The sequence below is a fragment of the Trichomonas vaginalis genome, chromosome VI (genome assembly GCF_026262505.1).
Source record: "Trichomonas vaginalis G3 chromosome VI, whole genome shotgun sequence".
NCBI lineage: Eukaryota > Parabasalia > Trichomonadida > Trichomonadidae > Trichomonas > Trichomonas vaginalis.
This window is the reverse complement of record NC_067208.1, coordinates 8,109,062-8,134,443: the sequence shown is the minus strand read 5'-3', so window position 1 is coordinate 8,134,443 and position 25,382 is coordinate 8,109,062. Positions and strand designations below refer to the sequence as shown.

Below are 25,382 nucleotides of genomic sequence, written 5' to 3'. Positions count from 1 at the left end.
CGACTCAATGTAAAAATTTAGATATTATTTTTTTCATTAATCAAACTTTGATAAATTTTAGTATAATGAATGATTTTGTTTCGTGTATGATACAGAAATGAAAAGCTTAATTAATATCATTTTGCATTTTTTCAAGAATGTTAGAGTACATCTACATTAAAAAATCGGATTCGAATTGCAATACTGCATCAAATTGGTGCACATCTGATAAGGATCTCAAAAGAGTAAAGTTAATTTTTTTGTGTTTTTTTAAGTTTTGGGCCTTAGTAAAAACACCATCTTGAGCAATATTTTTGGGACGACGATAGCCTTATTTGGCCTTACAGTGGACCCTTAATTCCGATATTTTTGATTCTCTTATAAAAGACTCTATATAACCACCAGAATGGATCAATAAAATCATTGAAAGCCCACTTTGAGCATCTGTTATGTTTTCTTTGTTAGAAAGATTTCCAAACTCTGAATTTCTGAATTATTGTGTTACTCAAGTATGTTTAATTGCACATGCTTAACTCAGCTCTGAATGTTTACTGATTTTTGCAGGGTGAATTGTTATAACTTCCGATTTAAGGTTGTACATTTGTGTAAACTTTTCAAAAATACAATCTTAATAACGTATACAATTAATTCAAACTTCTATTGTCCATGGCAGCACTGTAGTTGGTAGTGTTGTAAACAGAAATTCATCAAAAGTGACACCTCAGAAAAGCTAAAATATTGAATTTTTGGAACTTTTGATAGAGCACGTTTTTAAATATTAATTAAAGTAAATGTATATTTTGTAAAGATTCTTTTTAATAAAAAAATAAAATTTTGAAGAAGAACACAAAATCTTCTGAAAAATAATATCACATAAACTCATATTATTTTCTAATATATAACTATTTTCTATAAAAATCAAATTCAATGATCTTAAAAGCGAAGGATAAACCTCAAAATTTACGAATATAATGAGTGGGAATATAATGCTTATCTATCATAAAACCATATGAAATATCAATTTTTGCTTTACGCCTAATTTTTGACGACAATTAGCAAAAAATGTTAAATGTTAACACTCAGTCCATTTGAATATGAAAAATAAAATTGACTTTGATTAAATGTTTTTATTTATCATGCAATTCTTCTTGCGACCAAAGATTTGAATAAAAGTTCAAAAAATAAGATAGCTTAAAAAATAATATACGGTAGTGTTTACTAATAGATGAATAGTATATAAATTCTATTAAAATGGATTTGATCCAAAAAAATATAAAACCAAAAATAATTGTTAGAATTTAAGGGTGCCCGATAGACGATAGACCACCCTCAGAAAAGCACTTTTAAGGCTATTATATTGAGAACTAGAATCTGGATAATCCATTCATTCGAGTTCTAATAAGGTTAATTTTGTGATGTTTACATTATCGTTATAGGGCACCCTTAAATGAAGAAGTAATTTAAAACGATTTTATTTATGATCAAATTTTATATATTTTTTTGGATCAAATCCATTTTAATAGAATTTATATACTATTCATCTATTAGTAAACACTACCGTATATTATTTTTTAAGCTATCTTATTTTTTGAACTTTTATTCAAATCTTTGGTCGCAAGAAGAATTGCATGATAAATAAAAACATTTAATCAAAGTCAATTTTATTTTTCATATTCAAATGGACTGAGTGTTAACATTTAACATTTTTTGCTAATTGTCGTCAAAAATTAGGCGTAAAGCAAAAATTGATATTTCATATGGTTTTATGATAGATAAGCATTATATTCCCACTCATTATATTCGTAAATTTTGAGGTTTATCCTTCGCTTTTAAGATCATTGAATTTGATTTTTATAGAAAATAGTTATATATTAGAAAATAATATGAGTTTATGTGATATTATTTTTCAGAAGATTTCATTCTATATGCCTATGAAAAGTACTCTCAAAACTAACTTTTTCCTAATTATAATTAAATCTAGAATATTGTATTATGCTTAGTATTATTTCATTTTTCTCATTCAATTTAGAATTTACAAATGTCAAAAAATTGAGAGTTGTCACTTTTGATGAATTTCTGTTTATTACAGTAGTATATTTTAATTATTTTCTGATTATAAAAAAGATTGAGAAGTTTACAAGTCAACAGGAAGTATTTCATAGTACCAAGCCAACTGACTCTGTTTGGAAACTATTTTACGAAACAGAACCAATATCAGAACCTTTTACCGGAAAGACTATTACCACAGCATCAACAAAAAACGAGTGTTTTATCTTCGAATGCACATTTGTCTCTTATAAATATAATAGTGCCATTTATTATACAAAACCAAGCAATAAGTTTCTTAATTCCGACTGTTCATTTAATAACTGTAGTAGTAATACAAATGGTGGATCTATCTACTTTAACTGTGATAGTTCCATTGTCCAATACAGATCTTGTGGCTACAAATCAAAAACAAACTCTGATGGACATCATTCATATGTAGAATTAGCTTCTAATTCAAATAAAAAAAATTATCTTTATGACTGTTCTTTTTATTTATGTGGTAATTTAGAAAAATCTTGGACAAATAGTCTTAAGTATGGAAATATTGAAGTTAAATCAATCAACACAAATATATGTGATGCAGACCAGGACTCTGGAATTACAGTAAATAATCCAAAAAGTCTATGTGACATAACATATTCGTCCTTTTGTAACACAACATCAACTTATTCAATTTTTGGTTTGCATAGTGGTAATTATAATTTTAAATTTTGTAATGTTTTGAATAATGAACACAAAGAGTCTAATTGGAGAACATTCTATGTTTGGTTTACAACAATTCTGGTTGAAAACTGTTCATTTCTTGGAAACACGGGACCAGGATTAGAATTTCAACAAGCTGAAACTGGTTCAATTACAGTTAAAGATTCTTTCTGTGACAGGATAATAGAAAAAACAACAGGATCAGTTACAACAAATAATGTTCAAAATATATATTCTATTCTTCACCTTTCTCACTTTTCATCATATCTATGTGAAGCAGAGAAAGTGAGAAAAAAGAATATAATCACATATGATGAAATCATTTATCATTTCTCATATCATTTCATTTCTTCTTTTTGTATGAATTTACTATACTCATAAATTTATTACTTTGTGCGAAATAAAGAAAAACCAAACCAACCAGGACTAAGAAAGAAAAGTATAATAATTACACAATAACAAAAATACAGACACAATTAGAGCAATCAAAATCGATTTGGTTGATAGTAAAGCATCCAAGTTCCATTGGATCGAGCAAAAGATATACTTTGATCATCATCGGATTCACCAAAAGAAAAGCGTAATTTATAAAGTTTCCAAAATAAAGAATGGACTTCTGTTGTAGAAAAACTCAAATCTGAGAATTAGTGAAATCATTTGAAATCCAATTTTGAGCATCTGTTATGTTTTCTTTGTTAGAAAGATTTCCAAACTCTGAATTTCTGAATTATTGTGTTACTCAAGTATGTTTACGTCATCCTGAGAATGTTTGTGATGTTCCTCCGTATGTATTAAATCTTAATGCATTTCAAAATATCATCAGATTTTTAATCGAAAACTCGGATCAAAATCATATCAACAGATCCGAGAATATCCATGGAAACAGCATTTATTCTCAATCGAGATGCACAAATCTGTTTTATCCAAGATAACTAACGAAGTCTTTCCCAAAACATTACATAACTCAACGTATTCCAACGTACACTAATGAACTTGATGGTTGGTCATCAATGGAGATTCGATTTTCTAATTTTTTTAGCCCGTAGATGTCAAAACCGCCAATTTTTGGAAGATGCGTAGTGCATCTTATGAAGGTCTATATGCAAACTGAAATTAAGAGGGGATGAGCTATTTCATTGAACTGAAAATTATTGAATGATAATAAGTACTTAAAACATTGTGTGAAGAAAAATCAGCACAGTGGAATATCGGAAATGGGAAACTTTGAATAGGGAAATGAAGGATATAAAAATTGAAAAGTTTACATTTTATAAGACATAATTTCATAAATCTCAGTCAGCTGATTCTGTTTGGAAACTCTTTTATGGGACAGATCCGGTTTCAGAACCTTTCACAGGAAAGACTATTACAGATTCATCCACAGAAAACGAGAGTTTCATCTTTGAATGTTTATTTATCTGTATTACGCTTAATAGTGCCATTTATTTCGAAAAATCTAACAATAAATTTCTTGATTCTTATATTACATATCCTATCAATGGCAATCAATAAAAAAGTAGTTAAATGAAAACCCATTTATGTATAAAACATCTGATACTTGATTATAATTTTGAGGTTTTCAAATTCGTGAAAGCATGTGCTATCATTTGATTTAATATATTCATATTAAATTCAATATTTTCCATATAATATTGAAAAAAAAATTGAGAAGTTTCTGCGGGTTCAATTTTAGTTAATGATTTAACTTCAAATTAATTTAAATTTGTGTTAATTGATTTAACTTCAAATTGTATTTTTCAGAGGTATGCCGGTTCAATTATAGTAAATGATTCATTCTGTGATAGAATAACTGCAATTGAAGGATCTCTTACTCCAATTAATGTTCAGAATATGTATTCGACTGACAATTTATCTCACTTTTCAACATTTCTCTGTGAAGCAGAGTTTCCTATTATAATCAATGACAAAAAAGTCTTAAAGACAAAAAGGAGTACACTATTTCAAACCCATTATTCTTACTGTTTCTTTTCGTTACTCTTTATTTCTTTTTAAATACGAAATGATTTAAAACTAAGAATCGTATATTGTCTCGAGCGTTTAATGAACTATTTTTAAACTCACGTTAAGGCTCCAGAATGACATTTATTAAAATCATCATTAATAGTGCCATTTATTTTGAAAGATCAGGTATTAAGTTTCTTAACTCATATTGTTCATTTACTAACTGCAGCAGTAATACAAATGGTGGATCTATCTACTTTGTTTGTGATAGTTCCATTGTCCAATACCGAACATGTGGCTACAAATCAAAAACTAACTCCCAATATGGTCATCATTCATATGTAGAATTAGTTTCTAATTCAAATAATAAAAATTATCTTTATGAAAGTTCTTTTTATTTATGCGGAAATTTAGAAATTAGATCAACAAATATTCTTAAATATGGGAATTTTATAATTAAATCAATCAACACAAGTTTTTGTGAGGCCTTTAGTGATTCTGGAATTAGTTTTGGTTTTCCAACTAATCCAACTAACGTAAATTTTTCATCATTTTGTAACACAACATCAAAATATTCAATTATAGGTTTAAATAATCCTAATTACAACTTTACTTTTTCTAATGTTTTATATAATAAGCCCACTCAATCTAATTATGGAACATTCTATGGAGGTAATTCAATTGTTGAGGTTGAAAATTGTACCTTTCTTGGAAACACAGGACCTGGAGCAGAATTTTATCAAGATTATGATGGTTCTATTACAGTTAAAGATTCTTTCTGTGACAGAAAAGACAAAAAAAGAGGATCTGTTTCCCTAAATAATGTTCAAAATATAAATTCTATTAATCATGTTTCCCACTTTTCAACATATCTCTGTAAAGCAAAATTTCCTATTTTAGATATAAAGAACCATATTACTATAAGTAATTACAAAAAAGTTTATTTTTATTCATATCATTTTATTACTTCATTTTGTATTTATTTTCTAGAAATTGATTGGTAAAATTTTCTTCAAAGATTTTCTTAAGGCTCCGGTCCCACACTCTCAAATTTAAGGCCCCAGTCCCACTCTTTCAATTTTTAAAATTGAATATATCCGTCAATAAGAGTTTTCATGACTTATAATTAAAGATATTATATTAGTGTAATATAAGCTATAATATTATATTATGACGTGGGGTGTAGCATTGCTAGAACGTTATTTGTAAATTTCACTATTATCAACTTTGAACGACATAATTCGTCCTATAAACAAAAGGACTCTGTCATGTTGTAGAATATTAGTATAGTATATTATTTATATTAGTAAACATGACTTTTACTTCTCCTTGATTGAGTTATTTTTTCAACAAAGAAAAATGAAAAAGTTACTTTTTGACAAAATCTAATAATAAATGATCCATAATTTTATTATTAATAAACATGTTACTACATATTCTTTAGATATATCTAAACATTGAATAGCATTAGTTTCTTTCGATTTTTATCAAAGTATATAAAATTACCACCTGAAAACAATTGACATATTTTGACAAAGAAGAAAAAACTTTTAGTTCCGCTCTGTCACCTTGTTAGCATGCTCGTGATGTTTATTATTATGTCTTAGTTTAATTTTATATATAAATGAGGAATGAGGAATTAGATTCGCAATACCATCACGAAAATAGCATTTTTAAAAGCTTTTAAGTCTATATGAGATAAATAGATATGAAAAGTAAAATCTGATATGAATAAAAAAAAAAAAAAAAAAAAAAAAAAAAAGGTAGTGGGGCTTCCAGGCACTTCGTGCCTTCTAGCCCTGAAGATGTTTAGTATAAATGAAGTTTTTATTCGGAGGGCTTCCAGGAGCTTTTCACAAATTATATATGTTTTCATGTTTTGTCACTTTTCTGTCACTTTTCAGGAAAAAACATTTTTATTATTATATATAAATGAATTTTACAAAACCACCGTTACCGTTCTTTGGAAATAAGAGTAGATGTAAAGATATTCTATTGAGAGAACTTAAGAAACTACCGAATGGTCTAACATTTGTAGATTTGTTCGGTGGAAGTTTCTATATATCCCATTTATGTCATATAATATTTCCAGACTCAAAGATTATATGCAATGACTTCGACAACTATATGGACCGTCTCAAACATATTCCAGACACAAACAATATATTGAAAGAGTTAAAAGAAAAGATACCTATAGGCAAGATGGAACGTATACCATTAGATAAGAAAGATATTGTAAGAGAGGTTTTGAAAAAAGCAGAATATATTGACTGGGATAGTATATCTGCTAGACTATTATATAGTGGTTCTATAAGAGTTCATGACATTGAAACACTTATGTCAAAAGTTTTATATCTTAACTATACAAATGTTTTCAAAGAGGACATAGAAAAATATATTGAGGGTATAGAGTTTGTGAGATGTCATTGGACAGAGTTGTATGAAAAATATAAAGACAAGGAAAATGTTTTCTTTATAGTGGACCCGCCGTTCTATAACACATGGGATTTTCAATACAAGTAGACTGGACTTTGAGAGACTCTTTAGAAACTTTAGACGTTATACATAACCATCCATGCTTTTACTTTACATCCGATAAAAGTGGTTTGGAAACCGTTATGAGATGGTTAGAGGACATACATGACTATGAGTTTATATATGACAAGATAGAATATGAGAGAGGTCCTATAAACCGGAGAAAGTGTCACAATAAAGAAATTTTATTAGTAAGTAAATGTGGTTTGAAATAGGACTACTTGTTTTAGGTTTTTTCCATTGTGTCATTTATTTATTTGACGTGGCAGAAAAGTACAGAGAATATGAAGATGAACCAATGCCTGCAAATGTTCAGTATATGTACTCGTAAGAGATATTTTTATCTAATATTAAATGGACGCACAGAACTTAGCGAATGCACAGCAACCTGGACAACCAAACCCAGAGAATATTCCAAATGAAGTTAGAATACAAACTGCAATGGCAAACTATGGTCAAGTGCCAACAGATGTACAAATGCAAACTGCCATGTCAAATGACGCTGCGTTAGGTTTGCCACCATGGTATGCAAATATGAGATGGAAAGAGTTTTATACAAACCCTGAAGTGGGATATAAACAACTTTATGCAGATGACGCGAACACAGGAGTTGACCCAGAATATGTTTTCTACCAGAGGAGAAACAGAATGTATGAGCTCCAGTTAAAGAATGCTATGGAACTCAACAGGAAACGTAAAAGACTAGGCGGACATTAGATTTTTACATATAGTAAAATGGTTTCTTCAGTAGTATTGGAAACTTCTTTCGAAATGTTGGAAGAGGTATATGGAATGGAATAAAATCTGTCGGAAGAGGAGTATGGAACGGAGTCAAAAATATTGGTAAAAGAGTAGGTCAGTTCGTTGGTATTATACCTAAAGACCCTGAACCAGAAGAACAAGCTCCTGTTATACAACAGCCTGAACCTGCACCACAGTCTAGTTGGCAACCAAATCCAACACCTCAACCGTATTAAAAAATTATATTTTTACCGTTCGATAGTAGTTGTATATGAAACTAAGTTCTAAGTAAAACGCATGGTATAATGGAATTATTCTTTTTCTTCCATCTGTAGTAAACCATACTTGAAAGTCTGAAATACTTCCACTTGGTGGTTCATATAACTTTGTAGGTTTTTCGTAAAAGTCATTCATCAGACATAAGAAAGAGTTTTGAGCGCCAGAAAATGAAGCATGAACTATAATAGCATCTTGGTCGAAAACATTTTCATATGTTCCATTAGGGTTTTCGACTTCATAAAAGTCCGGGTGTACTGGATATTCTGCAGGCTGATTTAACATCCTCATAAATCTATACCATGCCAAGTTGTTATATTTTGTAGAAATATAAACGTTTTCTCCAAGGTCTTCTATTTTATTGATTTTAACAGTTGCATTTTTCCTGTCATATATAATATCGAGATGGTACTCTCCTTCGTCAATGTTATACTGGTTTGCATATTCGAGATAGATATCGTTTATTTTTTCTTGAAAAGCTTGAAGAGTTGTTTCTAAGTTTACAAGCAAATTCACTTGTAAAAGTTTTCCCTGTTCAAATTTCTCATACGTACGTTTTTCTTTGTTATAGTATCGAACTTCAAAACCGACCGTAAATGGGAAACATGTATGGCTTCTGAAATGAACTTCATTCTACGAAAGCCAATAGCTTTTGTGACAGATGGGTCTCTTAGCCATCTTAATGGGTAGTCAAAACGATAGCCTTCATGCTTTACGGTCTCTGTCTCAAACTTTTGACCGACATTAGTAAAAAGTTCATCTAATGGTTTAGTTGTAGCAACTCTTGAATTTTCTTTTTCTATTGGAAGCATATTTTATCTAGAATAAAAATGTCGAAAGATATTGCTTCCATAAGAGAAATACAACACAACCGACAACTCATTATGCAAGCTCTAAATAAGAACACAACAAACTTTTCAAACTATTCTAAGATATCTGAGTCATTGAAGGATGGAAACTTAAAACTGACATTAAACCCAATGAAGATGAGTTTCTGTTTCAAGACAATAAGAACCATACTGTCTGTATAAATCCAACAAAAGGAACTTTAAACGAGAAACCTATAAATGAACTTCTTTGAAAGCAGATGTTGACAACAAAGCTGACAAAGAATATGTAGACGATGCAATAGCAAAAGAAGAAGAAAGAGCTAACAATGCTTATGCAACAAAAGAACATACTCATCCTGAACTAGCAGACAAAACATATGTTGACAATAAAATGTCAAGTGAAGTGACAAGAGCTGAAAACGAATATTCTAAAAAGACTCATATACATTCTATATCTGATATTACAAACTTACAAGAAACATTAAACAGGAAAAGTGACGTTGGACATACACATACAAGTTTTACAACTTTTACAGCAGATGATATTACACTAAACACAACCTTGCCAAGTAAAGCTCCAAAAATACCACCGGCAACAAGTCTTGTAGATACTTTGATATCTAATGACAATAGTATTATACATCTAAGCCAGGAAGTCAATGTGCTTAAACAAATTTTGCCGAATCTTATTTACCCGGTTGGCTCATTATATGTTTCAATGAACTCTACCAGACCAGAAGTAGTACTTGGTTTTGGAACTTGGACTCAAATAGTCGACAGGTTTTTGTATTGTGCAAACTCTTCAAAGGAAACAGGCGGAAGTAAAACGATTTCAGGTGAAAATTTACCTGCACACAGTCACTACGTAGATTTAACTACATCTCTAGAAGGTTGGCATAAGCATAGATATTGGGATTGGACAGGAATGACAAAAGGTAAAGGATATGATGTTAAAGACGACGTTCAGTTTGCTATAAATTGTTACGTGGATGACACTCAGGGAGGAGGAAGCCATACACATTTGGTTTCAGGATATACGCAAACAACGGGACAAAGTAAAGACTACATGCCACCTTACATGACAGTTTACGCATGGTATAGAATTGCTTAGTCGTCATTTTCAACTTCTTTAGCATATTCGTCAGGAGTTGTCTTATATTTGTTAGGAACTGTCTTTGAAAGTATACCACTTGAACTTTGACAAGTTTGAAACGAGGTCTGACAATAGTAGTTTTATCTTCTGCTTGCAGTGTGTACATTTTGCCATGTTTGCCTAAAACTTCATAATATTCTCTTGTATACTTTCTTCTATTTTACGAACACGAATGTGAGTACCTGTCGGGTTCCCATTGTTGTCATAGTCAATAGTATTTTCATATGGGTCGCGTTTAGGTATTTTCTATTTTTACTTTGTCACCCTTTGAAGTTTGAAGCCCGGCATTCTTTCTTGTTTGTCTCTTTTGACTAAATTATTAAATATATAGTCTTTCTCTAAGTCAGGGTTGTTTTTCATTTCTTCGGGGGAGTGGTTCCCAAACCTTTTTGTTTACGGTTATTGTAAATATTTAAAACTTGTCTCATCTTTGCCATGGAGAAGTGTCTATACTTGTCGTCATATGACATTTCATTTGCTTCACCACCTTGTGGTTGGTTTAAGTCTCTTAATATTTTTATACAACCGTCAATGACACCGAGCAGAATGGTTTTGGTCGACAATGAAATATTGGTTTACATTTTTTGAACGCAGATAGTTTTTAATATCATCTGATTTGAAAGAACTTTCACAGTCAGATGTCAGTTTTGTTGGATGGTATTTGTCAACGAATATTGTCAAAGCAGTTTTCACATCTAAAATATTTTTGGACCATAATGGTATGGCTTCACAGTATCTTGTGTTTTGACCAACAAATATTAACCAGTATGGAGGTCCATCTTCTCTATACCTCGGAATGTTTTCCAAGATATCCATAAACCAAGCATTTGGTGTTGAACTAAAGATTTTTATCATGAGTGCTTTTTTTGTTGCCTTAGAAACATAGGGGTCCTTGTTTGGATTCGTCATTTTTTAACCCATAAGAAATGGGTTTATTTGGCGCATTAGCAGGAGTTGCATCCAGATTTTTGCCCGCAGTGGGAACAATAGCTAGAGGTGCGTTTGGAATTGGAAGGAAGATTTTGAGTACATTAGGTATACTGAAAGAGAAAGCACAACCTATTATACAAACTGTACAGAAAGGTTGGGATGTAGCACGAGATGCAGCAAATCTTATTCCAAATCCTGAAACAAGAGGAAAAGTTCAAGGATGGATGGACAATGTAGGAAGACAAGCAGGAAACTATTATAACAAAGCAAATGACTACTATAACCAAGCAGGACACTATATGGACCAAGGTGAAAGATTCTTTAACAGAGGATATAACCATGCACAACAGTGGGTAAACAATAACCAACCGCAACCACCTCAAACGTGGGGAATGTAAATTTTTTACTGAGATGAAATGAACAATACAGCATTGAGACAAATGGGTTCAAGATGGATTTGTCGACTTCCAGCAGTTACACCACGTGTTTGTCAAGTTCTTCCTATACCTCAGGAAGTTTTAGACCGACTTAAAAAACCTAAACAACCAGTTGAAAACAAACCAAACTAAAATTTTTTACTGAGATGAAATGACGAAGAAGTTGAAACGGTAGATTTGACACCACAAACAAAAAGTTCAGAACCATTGTCAAAACCTGTCAAAGAACTTACAGATGAAGAGAAAAATTCAATAATAGAAAGTGCCAGGTCTGGAAATACAAACCCTAACTACAAAGTCACTTTTCATAGAAATGGAACGGCTAGTATCTCAAAAAAGAAACAGACTCTCACAAATAAAAATTGAAGTCTGAAGGAGCTTTCGAGACAACAGATGGAAAAGTTTACTTCACTGACCAACAGTTCATTATAGAACATCTCATTGACTTAGAGTCGAAATATTCTAAACTTTACAACAAACACAAAAAGGTTGAAAGGAAAACAAAAACAAATGGCATATGATATTTATGAAGATGTTGACGACACAACTGTTCCTGCAGGTGGGGTAAAACCCGAGGAACCGAAAAGTGACGAAAAACCGATAGAAGAAGAAAAACCAAAAACTGAAGATAAACCAAAACCAAAGTTTAGTTTCCAAACTAAACCAAGTCAACCTTCATTAGCTGGTATGGGTTGGCGTCAAAGACTTATGGCAGCAGGCGGTTATGTTAAGTAAAGAAAAAAAATATTTTTTTATTTTTATTTGAAATGTACGCTGAGTTTGTTGGAGAAGACCGTTGGGAAACTTGTTTGTTAGATGAGAAATATGAAATGGCATACCATTTTAAAACAATATATTTTTAAAAAAATATTTTTTTATTTTATTTGAAATGTACGCTGAGTTTGTTGGAGAAGACCGTTGGGAAACTTGTTTGTTAGATGAGAAATATGAAATTCACTGTTGTGAGTCATTTGAAGTCAGAAAAAAAAAGACAAAAAGAGTTTTAAGCGAATGGGAGCGAAATGACGGATATGCTATGATGAGGATGGGTGGAAAAAACTATTTTAAACATGTTGTCATTGCAACTCATTTTATACTGAATCCTAACAATTTACCTTTTGTAGACCATATAAACCGTATAAGAAACGACAATAGACTTGAAAACTTACGTTGGGTCACTCGTTCTGAAAACAATAAGAACATAGGCAAATTTGGAGATATTGTATTCGAATTTGTCGACGAACTAGAAGATGAAACAATTGAAATTACAGACTATGGCAAGCATACGTTTGAGTTTTACTACTATAGCGAAGAACAAGACTCTTTCTACTTTTATACCGGCGTAAACTATAGGAAATTACAAGTATATTTTACTAAGGCAGGCTATGCTTATGTAAACACTAGAGATACAGATGGAAAACACGTTAAAATACTTCTTAACAAATTCAAGAAGCTATATGGCATACCATTTTAAAACAGTATATTTTTACATATATTAAATGCTTCAGGTTGAAAAACAAAGAACAAAAGTAGCAGATACAAAACCATTAGACTATATCTTTACAAATGCTGGTAGGAATATTTCAGATGAAGAAATTTTATCCCGAGCTTACAGGTTTGACTATCCAATTGGTTGCGACAAGTTCGACTCAGATGAAAAGATATACTATGTCGACCTTAACGCTGCGTACATGAGGTTTGTCCAATATATTCCGACTGGAATTCCAAACGAAGATGGTGAGTTCCCGGGAAGGAACTATACAGTTGGAAAAGTCATACAACAACTGTATGATATTAGGAAAGCTTCAAACCCCAAACTTGCAATGACACTCAAATTGCTTATGAATTCGACATGGGGATATTCCATTAAAAAACCTCAAGAGATGAAGAGTAAACATTATGAGAAGGTCGACAACTTTGTTGAAAGGTTTTCTCCTTTTGTTTTGAAGTACGAATTCACTCAAGGTCAAAGTGGCTTAGTAACCACATTAAAACCTATTGTCGAACATTGGTCTTACCCTCAGTTCGCAAAGGCAGTCCTTGACAACTACAACAAATTCTTCTCCGAAGTCAAATCCAAAGTTGTGGTTTACTATGAGAACATTGACGCACTCATGACGAACGAAGAAGGATACAACAAACTCATTGAAATGGGTTTAGTCGGTGAGAAGATGGGCTGTTTTAAGCTAGATAAGGTATTTTCCGAAGTTCATGTAATATCGAAAAGGAAATATTGGGGCATACTTGAAGACGGCACAGAAATAAAACATTGCATGAAGTAAAAAATTTATTTTTTTAAAAGTGACATTTTTTTATTTTATTTGAAATGTACGCTGAGTTTGTTGGAGAAGACCGTTGGGAAACTTGTTTGTTAGATGAGAAATATGAAATGGCATACCATTTTAAAACAATATATTTTTACATATATTAAATGCTTCGGGTTGAAAAACAAAGAACAAAAGTAGTTAAAATGAGATGTTTACTGAACTGGTTGGATGTCGCCTTCTGTAGTTATGTAGAACGGCTGACCCGAGAAGTGAAGGAGAGACTGAATTGCCAATTTCATATGGGGTAGGGGGTTCTCCTTGTTTGGTATTTTTATCCAAGGACGTTTGTTTAGGAACTTAACAAGAGCTTCTCTTTTGGCGTCCTTTATGCCATCGTAGGCTGTCCCGTCTGGTATTTGAATTGGAATTCCAGTCGAAGTCTCGAGCTGAAGTGTAGACCTTCCAGAAATAGTGGTAAACTTGACCTTGGGCTTCATTACCCTGCGCAAGTACTGCTTAACAACTTCATTTATCTCTATAAGGTAAATTGCCTCGTCAAATCCTTCTGGCATTCCGAGTCCTTCCATCCGACAGGAAAATATTTTCCCGACAACTGGAAAAAATTTTCCGGACAAAGGGAAAAATTTTTCCCGACGACAGGAAGAACTCTTCCAGTTGTCCGTCCGTAAACCATTCAAATTTTCGAAAATTGAGAACTTTTTGGTCGAACTTCAGAAAAAGTTCTTCCTTCCGACAGGAAAAAAATTTCCGGACAAAGGGAAAAAAATTTCCTTCCGACAGGAAAAGTTTTTCCTTCCGACAGAAAAAGTTCTTCCTTCCGACAGGACACAAACGAATGTCCGACGTCCCTCTTCCTGAACGCCTTCCCAAACCAGAGGAACCGAAAGCACCAGCCCCTACACCTCAGTTCCAGCAAGTACCTCCGAATTACTACCAATTCCAATACAAATCGAAGAAGGTCTGAACCGCTTACGCAAAGAGTATGCTACAGCTCCAATTGAGAGAAAGTTGTTCCCGGACCAAAAAATAATGTTTAGGGTAGAATGTTAGATCTACCCTCTTTTCTACCCTCTTTTCTAACCTCATGAATTTGTCATGAATTTCCTTAAGATAGAAAAAATAAAGTTAGTTTTATACAAAATTCATGCGGGAAATTCTTGAGTTTTGGTTGAAAGAATACGGTGGAGCCAAAAGTGGCTCGACCTCAAAACAAGCATTTTATGAGCTTACAAAGGGTGTTATGAATGAATTCAGCAACATACATCCTGACCTCGTTCATTTTGTTGCTAAATTCAGTAAAAATAATGTTTAGGGTAGAAGGTTAGATCTACCCTCTTTTCTACCCTCTTTTCTCACCTCATGAATTTTCATGAATTTTCATGAATTTTCATGAATTTCATCGTAAATGTTTTGTCGAAAGTTCTTCATCGTAAATATTTTGTCAAACATGAACGTAAATGTTTTGTCGAAACTTCATCGTAATGAGCGTAAATGACCCAAAAATATAATTTAGGGTAGAAGGTTAGATCTACCCTCTTTTCTACCCTCTTTTCTACCCTCTTGAATTTTCATGAATTTTCATGAATTTCATCGTAAATGTTTTGTCAAAACTTCTTCGTTTATGTTTTGTCAAACATGAACGTAAATGTTTTGTCGAAACTTCATCGTAATGAGCGTAAATGACCCAAAAATAATGTTTAGGTGAAGAGGTGCGATCTCACCTCTTTTTTCACCTCTTTTCTCACCTCATGAATTTTCCCGAAATAAAAAATAAAGTTATTTTTATTTATTTTTTTTATTTTGTATAAAAAATATGATTTCAACAATCGGCACAACAGCAATACAAACAACTACAGCACCAAACTCGCTAGTCATGAATCCAACATCTATGTTAGTAGAGATGAAAAGCTTCATTCCTTCTTCATATACTTTCGAAACAAAAATCCAGAAGATAAAGCAAGAACTTTTAACAAGTAATTTAGACTGTAGTGCGAAAGATGAAACAAATGAACAGTATCTTTATGACATGCAGGACATTATTGACCATTTACCCAAATTGCCTGAAATTCAGCAACAAAAACTCACTATTCCTGAATTCGACGAAATTGAAGTGAAAGCAACTGACTCAGTAGAAATAAAGAAGTTCATACGTAAAGTAAATTATGAATTCCTTGGTTTTCATTGCAACCATAAGGTTATGGACAAAGATTGCGACATGGTATATAAGAATGTTTCTGACCTTTACAAATCCGAAGAATTTAAGACCTACGACAACTTTGTTTCGTTAGTTGCAAAATGTGTTTGGGAAATAAGAGATAAAGATAGTAGGGGTAAGGTATGGAATGAACAGATAAAACCAGCAACTTTTGAGTTAAAGAAAACCATTGACGCCTTGGTTGTTCTAGCAGGCAAGGTTTCAGAATATAACGCAAAAATGAATCCGCAATATTCAAAATGTAAAGCAGCAATTAGGAAATATAACTACTCCGTCAAAGAGATAGAACGTATGCGAAACGACTATGCAGACTTAAAGAAAGAAATGACAAACATTGAGTTTGAAACAGTTGGAAAGATAGACAATGACACCAAAGTGGTTAGAATTGGTGATTTAAACGTAAGATACTCAAAGAAATACAACAAATATTCTTTGTCAGACATTATAACACCATCTGGAAAGAAAACAAGCCACTGGGTTATAAATGCTTCAACTCAGAAAATTTTGACAAGAAATCCTGAGCTTATGATATCGGTAAAATTCTGTGGAACTACAGCATATCTCATAGACAAAAGTCTTATACCAATAGTTTTGTTATGGTTAGACCCAGTTGTTGGATATAACTTCATAACATATGGTTCGTTCGACTCAGAACGTTGCAGTGAAGGCTTACTTTACATCGTTCAGAAACCGAAGGACTTCAACACAAAAAGATATAAGATAGGAAGGACATATAATATAACTCTAAGATATGACAGTACAGTCAATAGAGTCAGGGTTGTGTTTGTTCATGATATGAGAGCTGCAGAAACAGAACTACTTGAAAAGTTTGAGAAAATGTATGGTGCTCCCACGAAAGGTAGGGAAACGTTTGAAGTAGATGAGATAGATAAAGCTATAAAATTATTTGACGAAGTTGCTGAAAAATACATGTAAAGCGTTTATTTTCTGACTTTCACAAAAGACCAAAAATAAAGTTAGTTTTATTTTTATTTATTTTTTTATTTTTTTGTATGTAAGATATGATTTCAGGGCATATGTCAAACCGTTGAGTTTTCACAAAATTTAAAAAATAACGTTTACCATGTAAAACGTTTATAAAATAACTGGGGTAGAAAAGAGGGTAGAAAAGAGGGTAGATCTAACCTTCTACCCTAAACATTATTTTTGTCTGATTTACGCTCATTACGAAGAAGTCTTGACAAAACATTTACGAAGAAGTCTTGACAAAACATTTACGAAGAAGTCTTGACAAAACATTTACGAAGAAGTCTTGACAAAACATTTACGAAGAAGTCTTGACAAAACATTAATATATAAAATTCATGAAAATTCAAGAGGGTAGAAAAGAGGGTAGAAAAGAGGGTAGATCTAACCTTCTACCCTAAACATTATTTTTGCTGAATTCAGCAACAAAATTCATGAATTTCCTTAAGATAGAAAAAATAAAGTTAATTTTATTTTTTTTATTTTTTTATTTTGTATGTAAAGACAGATATGTCAACAACAGAGAACACAACAACAGTTATAGTCCATGAAGCTATAAATGAAGAATATGAGTGGGTTCAGTTTAACAAACAGTTACGTCTCATTCGTTCGGTCAAAGACGATATGTACCAAATGCAAAGTATTTTGACAGCATGTTTTGCACCAGATACTAAGGTTCCTAAAGACTGGTTTAGGAACCAAAGCACACAAGAACTTTTGAGCGAAGCACAGCGAGACCGACTTTTTTCTGAAAATCGTGAAGAACAGCGAGTAAGTAAAAAACCCCAGTCGCCTAAAACTCATGAAAACAGTGAAGAACAGCGAGTAAGTAAAAAACCCCAGTCGCCAAAACTCTATGAAAATCGTGAAAAATTGCCAAATGGTTTGAGAGGTTGGTATGTACATAGACTTCTTGTAAATGCTGTTGCAATGTGGGCTTCACCTCGCTATGCTTGTTATATTTTCATGATGTTAGATGAAATTCATAGACAAGAACGTGGAGAGCTAGAGAACAAGCTTGAAGCAAAAGACAAAAGCATTCAGAAAAGAATACCACGTTCGGTACCAAAAGGAAAGGAAAAGAACTATAAGTATATGATTTATACTGAAGAGATGGAAAATGAAGAAGACAGAGATATGGTTATGTTGCATTTAGTCAGAAGAAACAACAAAAGCTTTTACGACCTTGCTAAGATTTACAAATCTGACAGAAATTGGTTCTATCGCGAAAACTTACCGATTTCAATGACACCGAATGAAGATGTGAAACAAATAGTTCAAGATACGTTACCTCAAACACACTATGATATGAAAGGTTGTACAATTCTTACATTCAAAGAAGATTTGCCATTACTGAAAGAAAAGATAACAGAGTATTTTGACAACTTCAAACAAGCAGAGTAGATGAACCATTTATTTTTCAAGCTTGACACCAAAGATGGCTCAGGTAGCTCTATAAGGTAAATTGTCTTGTCCGAGTCCTTCTGGCATTCCGAGTCCTTCCTTCCAACAGGAAAAAAATTTCCTTCCAACAGGAAAAACTTTTCCTTCCAACAGGAAAAACTTTTCCTTCCTACAGGAAAAAATTTTCCTTCCTACAGGAAAAATTTTTCCAGTTGTCCGTCCGTAAACCATTCAAATTTTCGAAAATTGAGAACTTTTTGGCCGACCTTCAGAAAAAGTTTTTCCTTCCGACAGGAAAAATTTTTCTTTCCGACAGGAAAAGTTCTTCCTTCCGACAGGAAAAGTTCTTCCTTCCGACAGGAAAAGTCCTTCCTTCCGACAGGAAAATAACAGAGTATTTTGACAACTTCAAACAAGCAGACTAAGACTAAACACTTAGATTTTTCAAGCTTGACTTTTTACAATTTGAACTTTGTTTGCGTAGATATGAATTCTGAAAGAAGTATGAGGGTCTTGTATGACTTTGTACTTCTCCCATAGTTCATGTCTGTCAAACTTACCTGCCATGGACTCTTTCATAAGTTCCATGAAATCGTCTTCGGACAATCCGGGGAAAAGTATAATGTCAGTAAGTATTCTCTTTACATCCTTACTTAAACTCTTTGCTGTCTGTACACAAATGACAACTGAGATGTTAAAGTGTCTGAGCTTCTTAAGAATTCGACACATATCTTGTTCTCTGTTCTTTAACAAAGGATGAGAGGCGAAATCATCTAAGATAAGAAGACATCTATGAGGGTAAGTCTTCCAATCGTAAGATTGCAATTTCTTCGAAATGTATTCTATCTCTTTCTGTTTGTTTCTGAAGTGTTTCTTCTCTAATATTCTCTGCATTTCCTCATTTGGGTCTTTAAACTTAGAATTTATATACTCATTTATAGCATTGTACTTCAAAACCCTTCTTTGGTACTTCTTTATCCAATCTAACAACTCAGTATCCTTTATACATACTAACTTAGACTTCTTTATAATATCTTTGAACGAATTGACGGTTTGGTCAAATTGACCAGAAGTACTACAAATAACAACTAACTCATAGAATGGGTTCTTCTCATCTAGTTCTTGTTGTTGTGCAGCCATTTTAAGATAAGTGAAAGTCTTACCCGACCCAGGTGGTGCGATTAGACCTGTTATACCATTCTGAGCAAATAAGAACTTTTCATGTATAGGTTTTATCTGAGCATTTTCTAACTTCCTCTTGTTCTTGTTTAAAACATTCTCAAATTTCTTGTCAATGTCAGCAAACTTTTTTTCTAACATATTTTTAGAAAAATTAAAATTTTTATCTTTTTGAAAATGTCTAGTGATTTCGCTATCTATATTCGAGACAAGCTTTTCGACAGCAAAACATCTGTAGACCATAAAATCTTACATAGTGTAAATAAGAAAGGTGAATTTGTTCTAAAGTTCTGTTTCTGGGAATATGACAAGAACCATAAAACATTAGGCAGAGAAGTCTTTAAGTTTGTCAATGACAGACTTGTTGACAGAGATGACGCCTCTTGGAAAGATGAAGTCCAACAAAATTTCTTAGAATGCAAAGAAGACACATGCGCTGTTCTTGAAGATGAAATAGAAAACAGAATAGAAGAGCTATTAAAGGACAAAGAACTTTTACATAAATATGGTTGCGCCAAATTTGACATAACTCCACCAGAAAAGAAGAAGAGAGAAAAGAGAGAAAAGAAAGAAAAGAAAGTAGAAGAAGAGAAGAAAGAACCTGAACCAGTTCCAGAGAAGGTGAGATATGACATGTAAAAATAAAATTTTATTTTTAGAACATTTCTGGGTCAATGTCAATGTTCTCTTCCTCTTTAGGAGTAAACACTGGCTTAGACTCTAAAATCTTTTTACCTAATTTACCTTGAACTTCTACAACTTTAGACTCATAATATTCATAGTCGTCTGCTTTCTTTGGTTCATAAGGTATAACAAGTTTGTATGCTTTACCTTCTTCGAGTTTTGAGAACTTCTTGTCAAAATTTTCTTTGACTGTCAACATAACCGTCAATGTATAAGTCTTCAAAAGTTGCACCACTTTTTCTAACAACAGCAAACTTAACTGGTGCAATGTTCCAAATTTTGTCAAATGTAGACTTTTCAAATTGTAGAAGTAAACATTCAAATATGCGAATGGAGCTAACTTATCTTTGACTTCTGTCATGTACTTATTTACTGAGATGAATTTCGTCATCTTTTCTATCGGATAAAAAAATTTTTTTAAAATTTACTCAGAAAAATTTTTCTTTGTATATACACCATTCTGAACATCTAAAAGACTTTTGACATTTGCCAAGAATGTTCGTTTAGAAGCTGCCATATAACCATATTCTTGACAATATTGTTTATACGAATCGTACAATGACCTTTCATCTAATGACACAAAGTCAGTTTCATCTATGAACAGTTCATAAACACTCTTGTTTGCTTCTAACAATGTTTGTCTCTCTTCGGTATGTGGAATTTGTCTTGGATTGAACTTAGAAATATCTAATGTCATGAAATATGAGAACAAGTGGTTGTAAAAGTCAGATGTCAAAGTTTCTGCTAAGTCGTCAAAATATTCTGTATCTTGCATATGAGAATCTGACGTTCTGACAACTACATATCTTCTGTCAGAACTTTCTAACTTCATCGGAACAGCATTGTTTGAAACCATAATGAAGTTTGCAACATTTTCACAAACTCTTTGGTCTTTATATTTTCTTTCAACAACTCCAACTTTGTCTGTTATAAGACTCTTCAAAGCATCTGAGTTCAAAATTTTTGTTGTATCTATACTTTGAAGTTCATTGCAAACTATAAGTTTCATATTTCAATAGAAAGTTAAATTTACCGCAAGATGTTTTCTAAGTTTGTCATATTCGGATTCGAATAGCCCTCTAACAGTTTGCACAAGATATCTGTAAAGAATGTGTTCTTACCTGTTCCTTGTTTTCCAATTATAATGAGAGCAGTTTCATTTTTAGCACTTGGATGTTGTAAGATATTTGCAACCAACATAAGATATACTCATAGACTCTTTCGTTTCCATTGCATATAATTTCTTTGACATGGTCTAACCAAGCTTCTATAATACTGTGTTTCCATTCTACTTGTTCGTATTTATATCCAGTGAAGATAGAATAGAAGTTTGGAGAAGGTGTATAGAACTTTATACCTCGAACTGAAAATCTTCTAACTTTGACAATAAGATATCCAAGCAAGCATCTAACATCTTCATTCCAACTTGTACAACTTTTATTTTCTTAAGTTTCTGTCTACATTCTTGTTCAGACACTATTGTTGCTCTTGGTTTGTTAAAGACAACATCGCATTCTTTCATGACATAACATTCTGGGGCAGAGTCAACATAAATGACTAAACGTTTCAAATTCTCGACTGCTTTGTTATAGTCTCTAAATGGACACATATTTCTGAATGCTTGGAAGTCATAAAAATCTGAAAACATCTATTCTGTACATTTTATAAAAATAAAAAAAATATTATTTTTTTATTCTTGACTTTGTTGTTCCATTTGTTGCATTTGTTGTTCTTGAGCTATTTGTTGTTGAAGTTGTTCTTGTAATACAATACTTTCACGACAGTTGCATCTTCCAATTCGAAACTTTCTGCCGTCATTGACAAATACATAGGACATAAAAGTTTTACAGGAACAAAGTTTGCGTCAACTAATGTCAACGTTATACTTGCAAAGTGTTTGAGTTCACTAAGGTTGAAAATTCTGCATTCGAATGAACAATAGGCAAACCAGCAGAGAAAGTATTGTTTATACGCATAAGTATCTTTTGGTCATAATAGTTTTCTGTCGACATTCGAATAACACTTTGAACCTAAGTTTGAAACAATATATAAGATTGGTGTGCTTAATGTCAATGGAATAGACATTCCTTGTATGACACCTTTCCTGTTATAGGAAACTGTTGGTAGTAAAACCAGAAATAAGTTTTGTATTATAGCTCATATCGTTTATAGTAAACTCAGTCGGACATCCAAACATAATGAAACCTGCTCTAGTTGCAGCACATGTTACATCCGTCCTTAAAGTATTAAATAAGTCAACAAAACCTGTTGGTGGTATATCTGAGTAAGTATCTTCAAAGGAGTATTTTTTACCATTCACAACAATAAAGTCTCTGGTGTCAAAAGAGCAAAACAGGCTTTAGTCGTCATTGTGTTTAAGGTTAGTTTACAATATCGTCCTTGAGGACTTTGTAAGTTTGTTGTTATAGAATTATATGACTCAGGGTTTTTAGTCGTAATAGTATAAACCATTATGTCTTCTGCCATTTACTTAGCAAATAAATTTTAATGAAATGTTGTGGTCGTCAAATATTTTTATAACATCTGGGAAACTATACTTTAAGTTCAACGTTTCACCTCCTTTCATAACGTATATCTTGTCAATGACATTATATGAAACACCACAGCAAGCAATGTCGGGTTCTATTTCTTTGATGTTTATATCGTCTGCCTCTGTCAAAAGTTTCAATAGTTCTTTCAAAACTTCATGAGGTGCAATGACATATGAGTTCACTTTTACAGGGTTGTGTTCGACCAAGTTTAACATTATACTTAAAGCTTGACAAATCTTCTCCTGAGTTTTAAGTTTGTCTTTCAGTTGTTGGTAGTCGTTTCGAATATCTGCAACAGAACTTAAGTCTCTGCTAACTTCAGGATATGTTGGTTGTTCTTTCACAGGAACAATTGTTATATCATCTTCGTCTTCGTATGGTTTCCCCACTTCAACATCTCTGTCTTTGACATTGACAACAACACTTTGACTGTTTGTTTGAGTTGGTGAATTTAACTTCACATCTGCCACCGCCATTAAACCTTTTGAAACACTTACGCTTCTATTTTTCGGAAATGACATTTTACTTAGAATAAAAAGATGGACGTATTCGGATATCTCTTCGAATTGAAGCAAAACAAGGTTTATACTCACAAACAATACAAATACATTGACAGAATAGTTCTTTACACAAACAATGGAAAATGTTATAGAATAGCAGTCTTTGCTGAACCTAAATATTTTCATAAAGCAAAGAAAGTTGGTATAACCGAGATGGTGAAAGTTCTTGACGTTGACAAAAATATAACTTCAAAACTGACCGATATTACTAAAGGAAAGTTTATAATACAATATTATGTCAAAACTGGCGTACTGTCAATATTTGACGGAGAGAAGTCAGTTCAAGAACAACTTACTGACCTGCTGCCAAAATCTGCTCGATGGAAGCTGTCGTTATGCCAATCTGAGGAGCCCCAGCAGGTTTCATCGAACGAATCTTCAAAAGAGCATCTTCCGTGAAAAGTGCTATTGGTTTTGTAAACTTCTTTGCTTTCAATTCATCTGGACCGTCTCTGTCACCAGTATATTGTATTTGTACAGTACCAACAGTTGAAATACCACCCATAAAGTCTTCTGAGTCAGCAAATGGAATGCCAAGCCAAAAGTTTGAACGGTCTCCATTTGTATATTGAGTTTTTTGACCTCCTGTATGAGTCCATACTTTCACATATGGCATAATAGAACTTTGCATTTCAGGGTTAATAGTTGTTGTGAAGTTGTTGTTAAAGTTCATAGCATCTAATGTCAAGTTGTATGACCTCATATCCTCAACTGTAGAATATTCTTCTCTTGGATAATATTTGCCATCTATGTTTATATGATATTTAATACCAGGGTTGTAGAAACAAGAATAGTCATTTATAGTTCGTCTGAACAGTAACAAACATAGTATCTGCATGTTTCATTGCAGTTGTTAAGCAATATCTGTTCTTGCACCTGGTCAGCACTTTGGTTTCCAACTTCACCTGCAAAGTCTTTGACAGATATTTGGTGTATAGGGAACATAAGTGGAACTGCAATATATTTGGCAGCTAAAGCATTTGAAATATCTGGGTCCAACATATAGACTGCAAGTCTGCTTTCTATTCTCTTGCATTCAAATTTTTCGCATGTGAACTTAACTGGGTCCCAAGCAGTTCCACCAGCATTGAAATAATAGTTTACTTCAGTGTTGAAGTTTGAGAAACCAAAGTCTAAGTCAACTTTGTCTTTGCAAAAGTCGGCGAATGACGTTTGATTTGTTCCTTTACGTCTGTAAGAGTGAATGGGTCTTGTGTTGGTGCAATGACTAAGTTATTTTTGCTTGGAGTAAGTTCGATAGAAATTTTTCCTGCCCAGTTTGGCAAGTATCTTAAAAACCTGAAGATGAGGAAAGATTGACAAAGGAACTCTAAGTTTCAGTTTTACTTTGGTTACTGCTGCTGCAGTTTGTTCAGAAAGGTTAACATAAACTCCTGGAACGTTAGGGTCAAGTCTTCTTATTTTCTCAATAGTTGCATACTGGTCTGTTTGTTCTCTAGCTTGTGGTTGTACTGAGTTTCTCAAAGCGAACCATTCATAGTTTGCCCATGTTACTGTTTGAACTAAGTCAGAGTTAGAATATATCTTATATCCATGAAAACTTCTGGAGCATATTGGTATCCGACATAGAAAATTCCATTGCAACCTTTCTTGTCAGACAACTTGGCAGAAGGTTTTATTTCAATGTCTTGTTCCACGTATAAGAATGAGTTGTCAATAGAAATAATATGAAACCTGTCGCAAGCAATATCTACTGTTGTTGAAGAACCTTCTCCAAACTCACCTACGTTTCCATAAGAAACAGCAGTTGTATATTCGTAAGTTCCAGGAACTATTTCTGACCTTCTAATGGCATTGTCGCATTCGTTATACCATTCGGAAACATTTCCGTTCATGGCATCCAAAACTGTTGGCGTTATATTCTGAGCGGCGTACATTTCATATGGGTAAAAATATAG

At 32.7% G+C, this 25,382-nt stretch overlaps 10 protein-coding genes and 4 pseudogenes across 14 annotated transcripts, besides 6 other annotated features; 8 read left to right on the top strand and 6 right to left on the bottom strand.

Annotated features, from left to right (window-relative positions):
• Positions 1 to 332: part of a mobile genetic element that runs on past the window's edge.
• Positions 333 to 667: 335 nt separating this feature from the next.
• Positions 668 to 705: a mobile genetic element.
• Positions 706 to 1,281: 576 nt separating this feature from the next.
• Positions 1,282 to 1,421: a mobile genetic element.
• Positions 1,422 to 2,028: 607 nt separating this feature from the next.
• Positions 2,029 to 2,065: a mobile genetic element.
• A 3,683-nt stretch (positions 2,066 to 5,748) lies between these two features.
• Positions 5,749 to 5,791: a mobile genetic element.
• Positions 5,792 to 6,425: 634 nt separating this feature from the next.
• Positions 6,426 to 25,382: part of a mobile genetic element that runs on past the window's edge.
• Positions 7,582 to 7,944, top strand: TVAGG3_0826960 (uncharacterized protein; the record flags this gene model as incomplete). Its single annotated transcript, XM_051248319.1, has 1 exon — positions 7,582 to 7,944. The coding sequence occupies one exon, from the start codon at positions 7,582 to 7,584 to the stop codon at positions 7,942 to 7,944; it is 363 nt and encodes a 120-aa protein (XP_051083794.1).
• Positions 8,209 to 9,056, bottom strand: TVAGG3_0826950 (annotated as a pseudogene). Its single transcript has one exon. A coding segment is annotated over exon 1 (848 nt).
• TVAGG3_0826940 lies at positions 9,129 to 10,185 on the top strand (annotated as a pseudogene). Its single transcript has one exon. A coding segment is annotated over exon 1 (1,057 nt).
• Positions 11,154 to 11,555, top strand: TVAGG3_0826930 (uncharacterized protein; the record flags this gene model as incomplete). The annotated part of the gene is made up of 1 exon (XM_051248318.1): positions 11,154 to 11,555. One exon carries the CDS (start codon positions 11,154 to 11,156, stop codon positions 11,553 to 11,555), a length of 402 nt encoding a protein of 133 aa, XP_051083793.1.
• On the top strand, positions 11,574 to 11,726 carry TVAGG3_0826920 (uncharacterized protein; the record flags this gene model as incomplete). Its single annotated transcript, XM_051248317.1, has 1 exon — positions 11,574 to 11,726. One exon carries the CDS (start codon positions 11,574 to 11,576, stop codon positions 11,724 to 11,726), a length of 153 nt encoding a protein of 50 aa, XP_051083792.1.
• On the top strand, positions 13,286 to 13,876 carry TVAGG3_0826910 (DNA/RNA polymerases family; the record flags this gene model as incomplete). The annotated part of the gene is made up of 1 exon (XM_051248316.1): positions 13,286 to 13,876. The coding sequence occupies one exon, from the start codon at positions 13,286 to 13,288 to the stop codon at positions 13,874 to 13,876; it is 591 nt and encodes a 196-aa protein (XP_051083791.1).
• On the top strand, positions 16,623 to 17,033 carry TVAGG3_0826900 (organellar and viral DNA polymerase type B; the record flags this gene model as incomplete). The annotated part of the gene is made up of 1 exon (XM_001305433.1): positions 16,623 to 17,033. The coding sequence occupies one exon, from the start codon at positions 16,623 to 16,625 to the stop codon at positions 17,031 to 17,033; it is 411 nt and encodes a 136-aa protein (XP_001305434.1).
• On the top strand, positions 17,595 to 18,488 carry TVAGG3_0826890 (KilA, N-terminal/APSES-type HTH, DNA-binding family; the record flags this gene model as incomplete). Its single annotated transcript, XM_001305432.1, has 1 exon — positions 17,595 to 18,488. The coding sequence occupies one exon, from the start codon at positions 17,595 to 17,597 to the stop codon at positions 18,486 to 18,488; it is 894 nt and encodes a 297-aa protein (XP_001305433.1).
• Positions 18,933 to 19,808, bottom strand: TVAGG3_0826880 (protein of unknown function, DUF4106 family; the record flags this gene model as incomplete). Its single annotated transcript, XM_001305431.1, has 1 exon — positions 18,933 to 19,808. The coding sequence occupies one exon, from the start codon at positions 19,806 to 19,808 to the stop codon at positions 18,933 to 18,935; it is 876 nt and encodes a 291-aa protein (XP_001305432.1).
• On the top strand, positions 19,845 to 20,306 carry TVAGG3_0826870 (uncharacterized protein; the record flags this gene model as incomplete). Its single annotated transcript, XM_001305430.1, has 1 exon — positions 19,845 to 20,306. One exon carries the CDS (start codon positions 19,845 to 19,847, stop codon positions 20,304 to 20,306), a length of 462 nt encoding a protein of 153 aa, XP_001305431.1.
• On the bottom strand, positions 20,323 to 20,742 carry TVAGG3_0826860 (protein of unknown function, DUF4108 family; the record flags this gene model as incomplete). Its single annotated transcript, XM_001305429.2, has 1 exon — positions 20,323 to 20,742. The coding sequence occupies one exon, from the start codon at positions 20,740 to 20,742 to the stop codon at positions 20,323 to 20,325; it is 420 nt and encodes a 139-aa protein (XP_001305430.2).
• On the bottom strand, positions 20,776 to 21,902 carry TVAGG3_0826850 (annotated as a pseudogene). The gene has a single exon. A coding segment is annotated over exon 1 (1,127 nt).
• On the bottom strand, positions 22,843 to 23,379 carry TVAGG3_0826840 (protein of unknown function, DUF4106 family; the record flags this gene model as incomplete). Its single annotated transcript, XM_051248315.1, has 1 exon — positions 22,843 to 23,379. The coding sequence occupies one exon, from the start codon at positions 23,377 to 23,379 to the stop codon at positions 22,843 to 22,845; it is 537 nt and encodes a 178-aa protein (XP_051083790.1).
• TVAGG3_0826830 lies at positions 23,756 to 25,361 on the bottom strand (annotated as a pseudogene). Its single transcript has one exon. A coding segment is annotated over exon 1 (1,606 nt).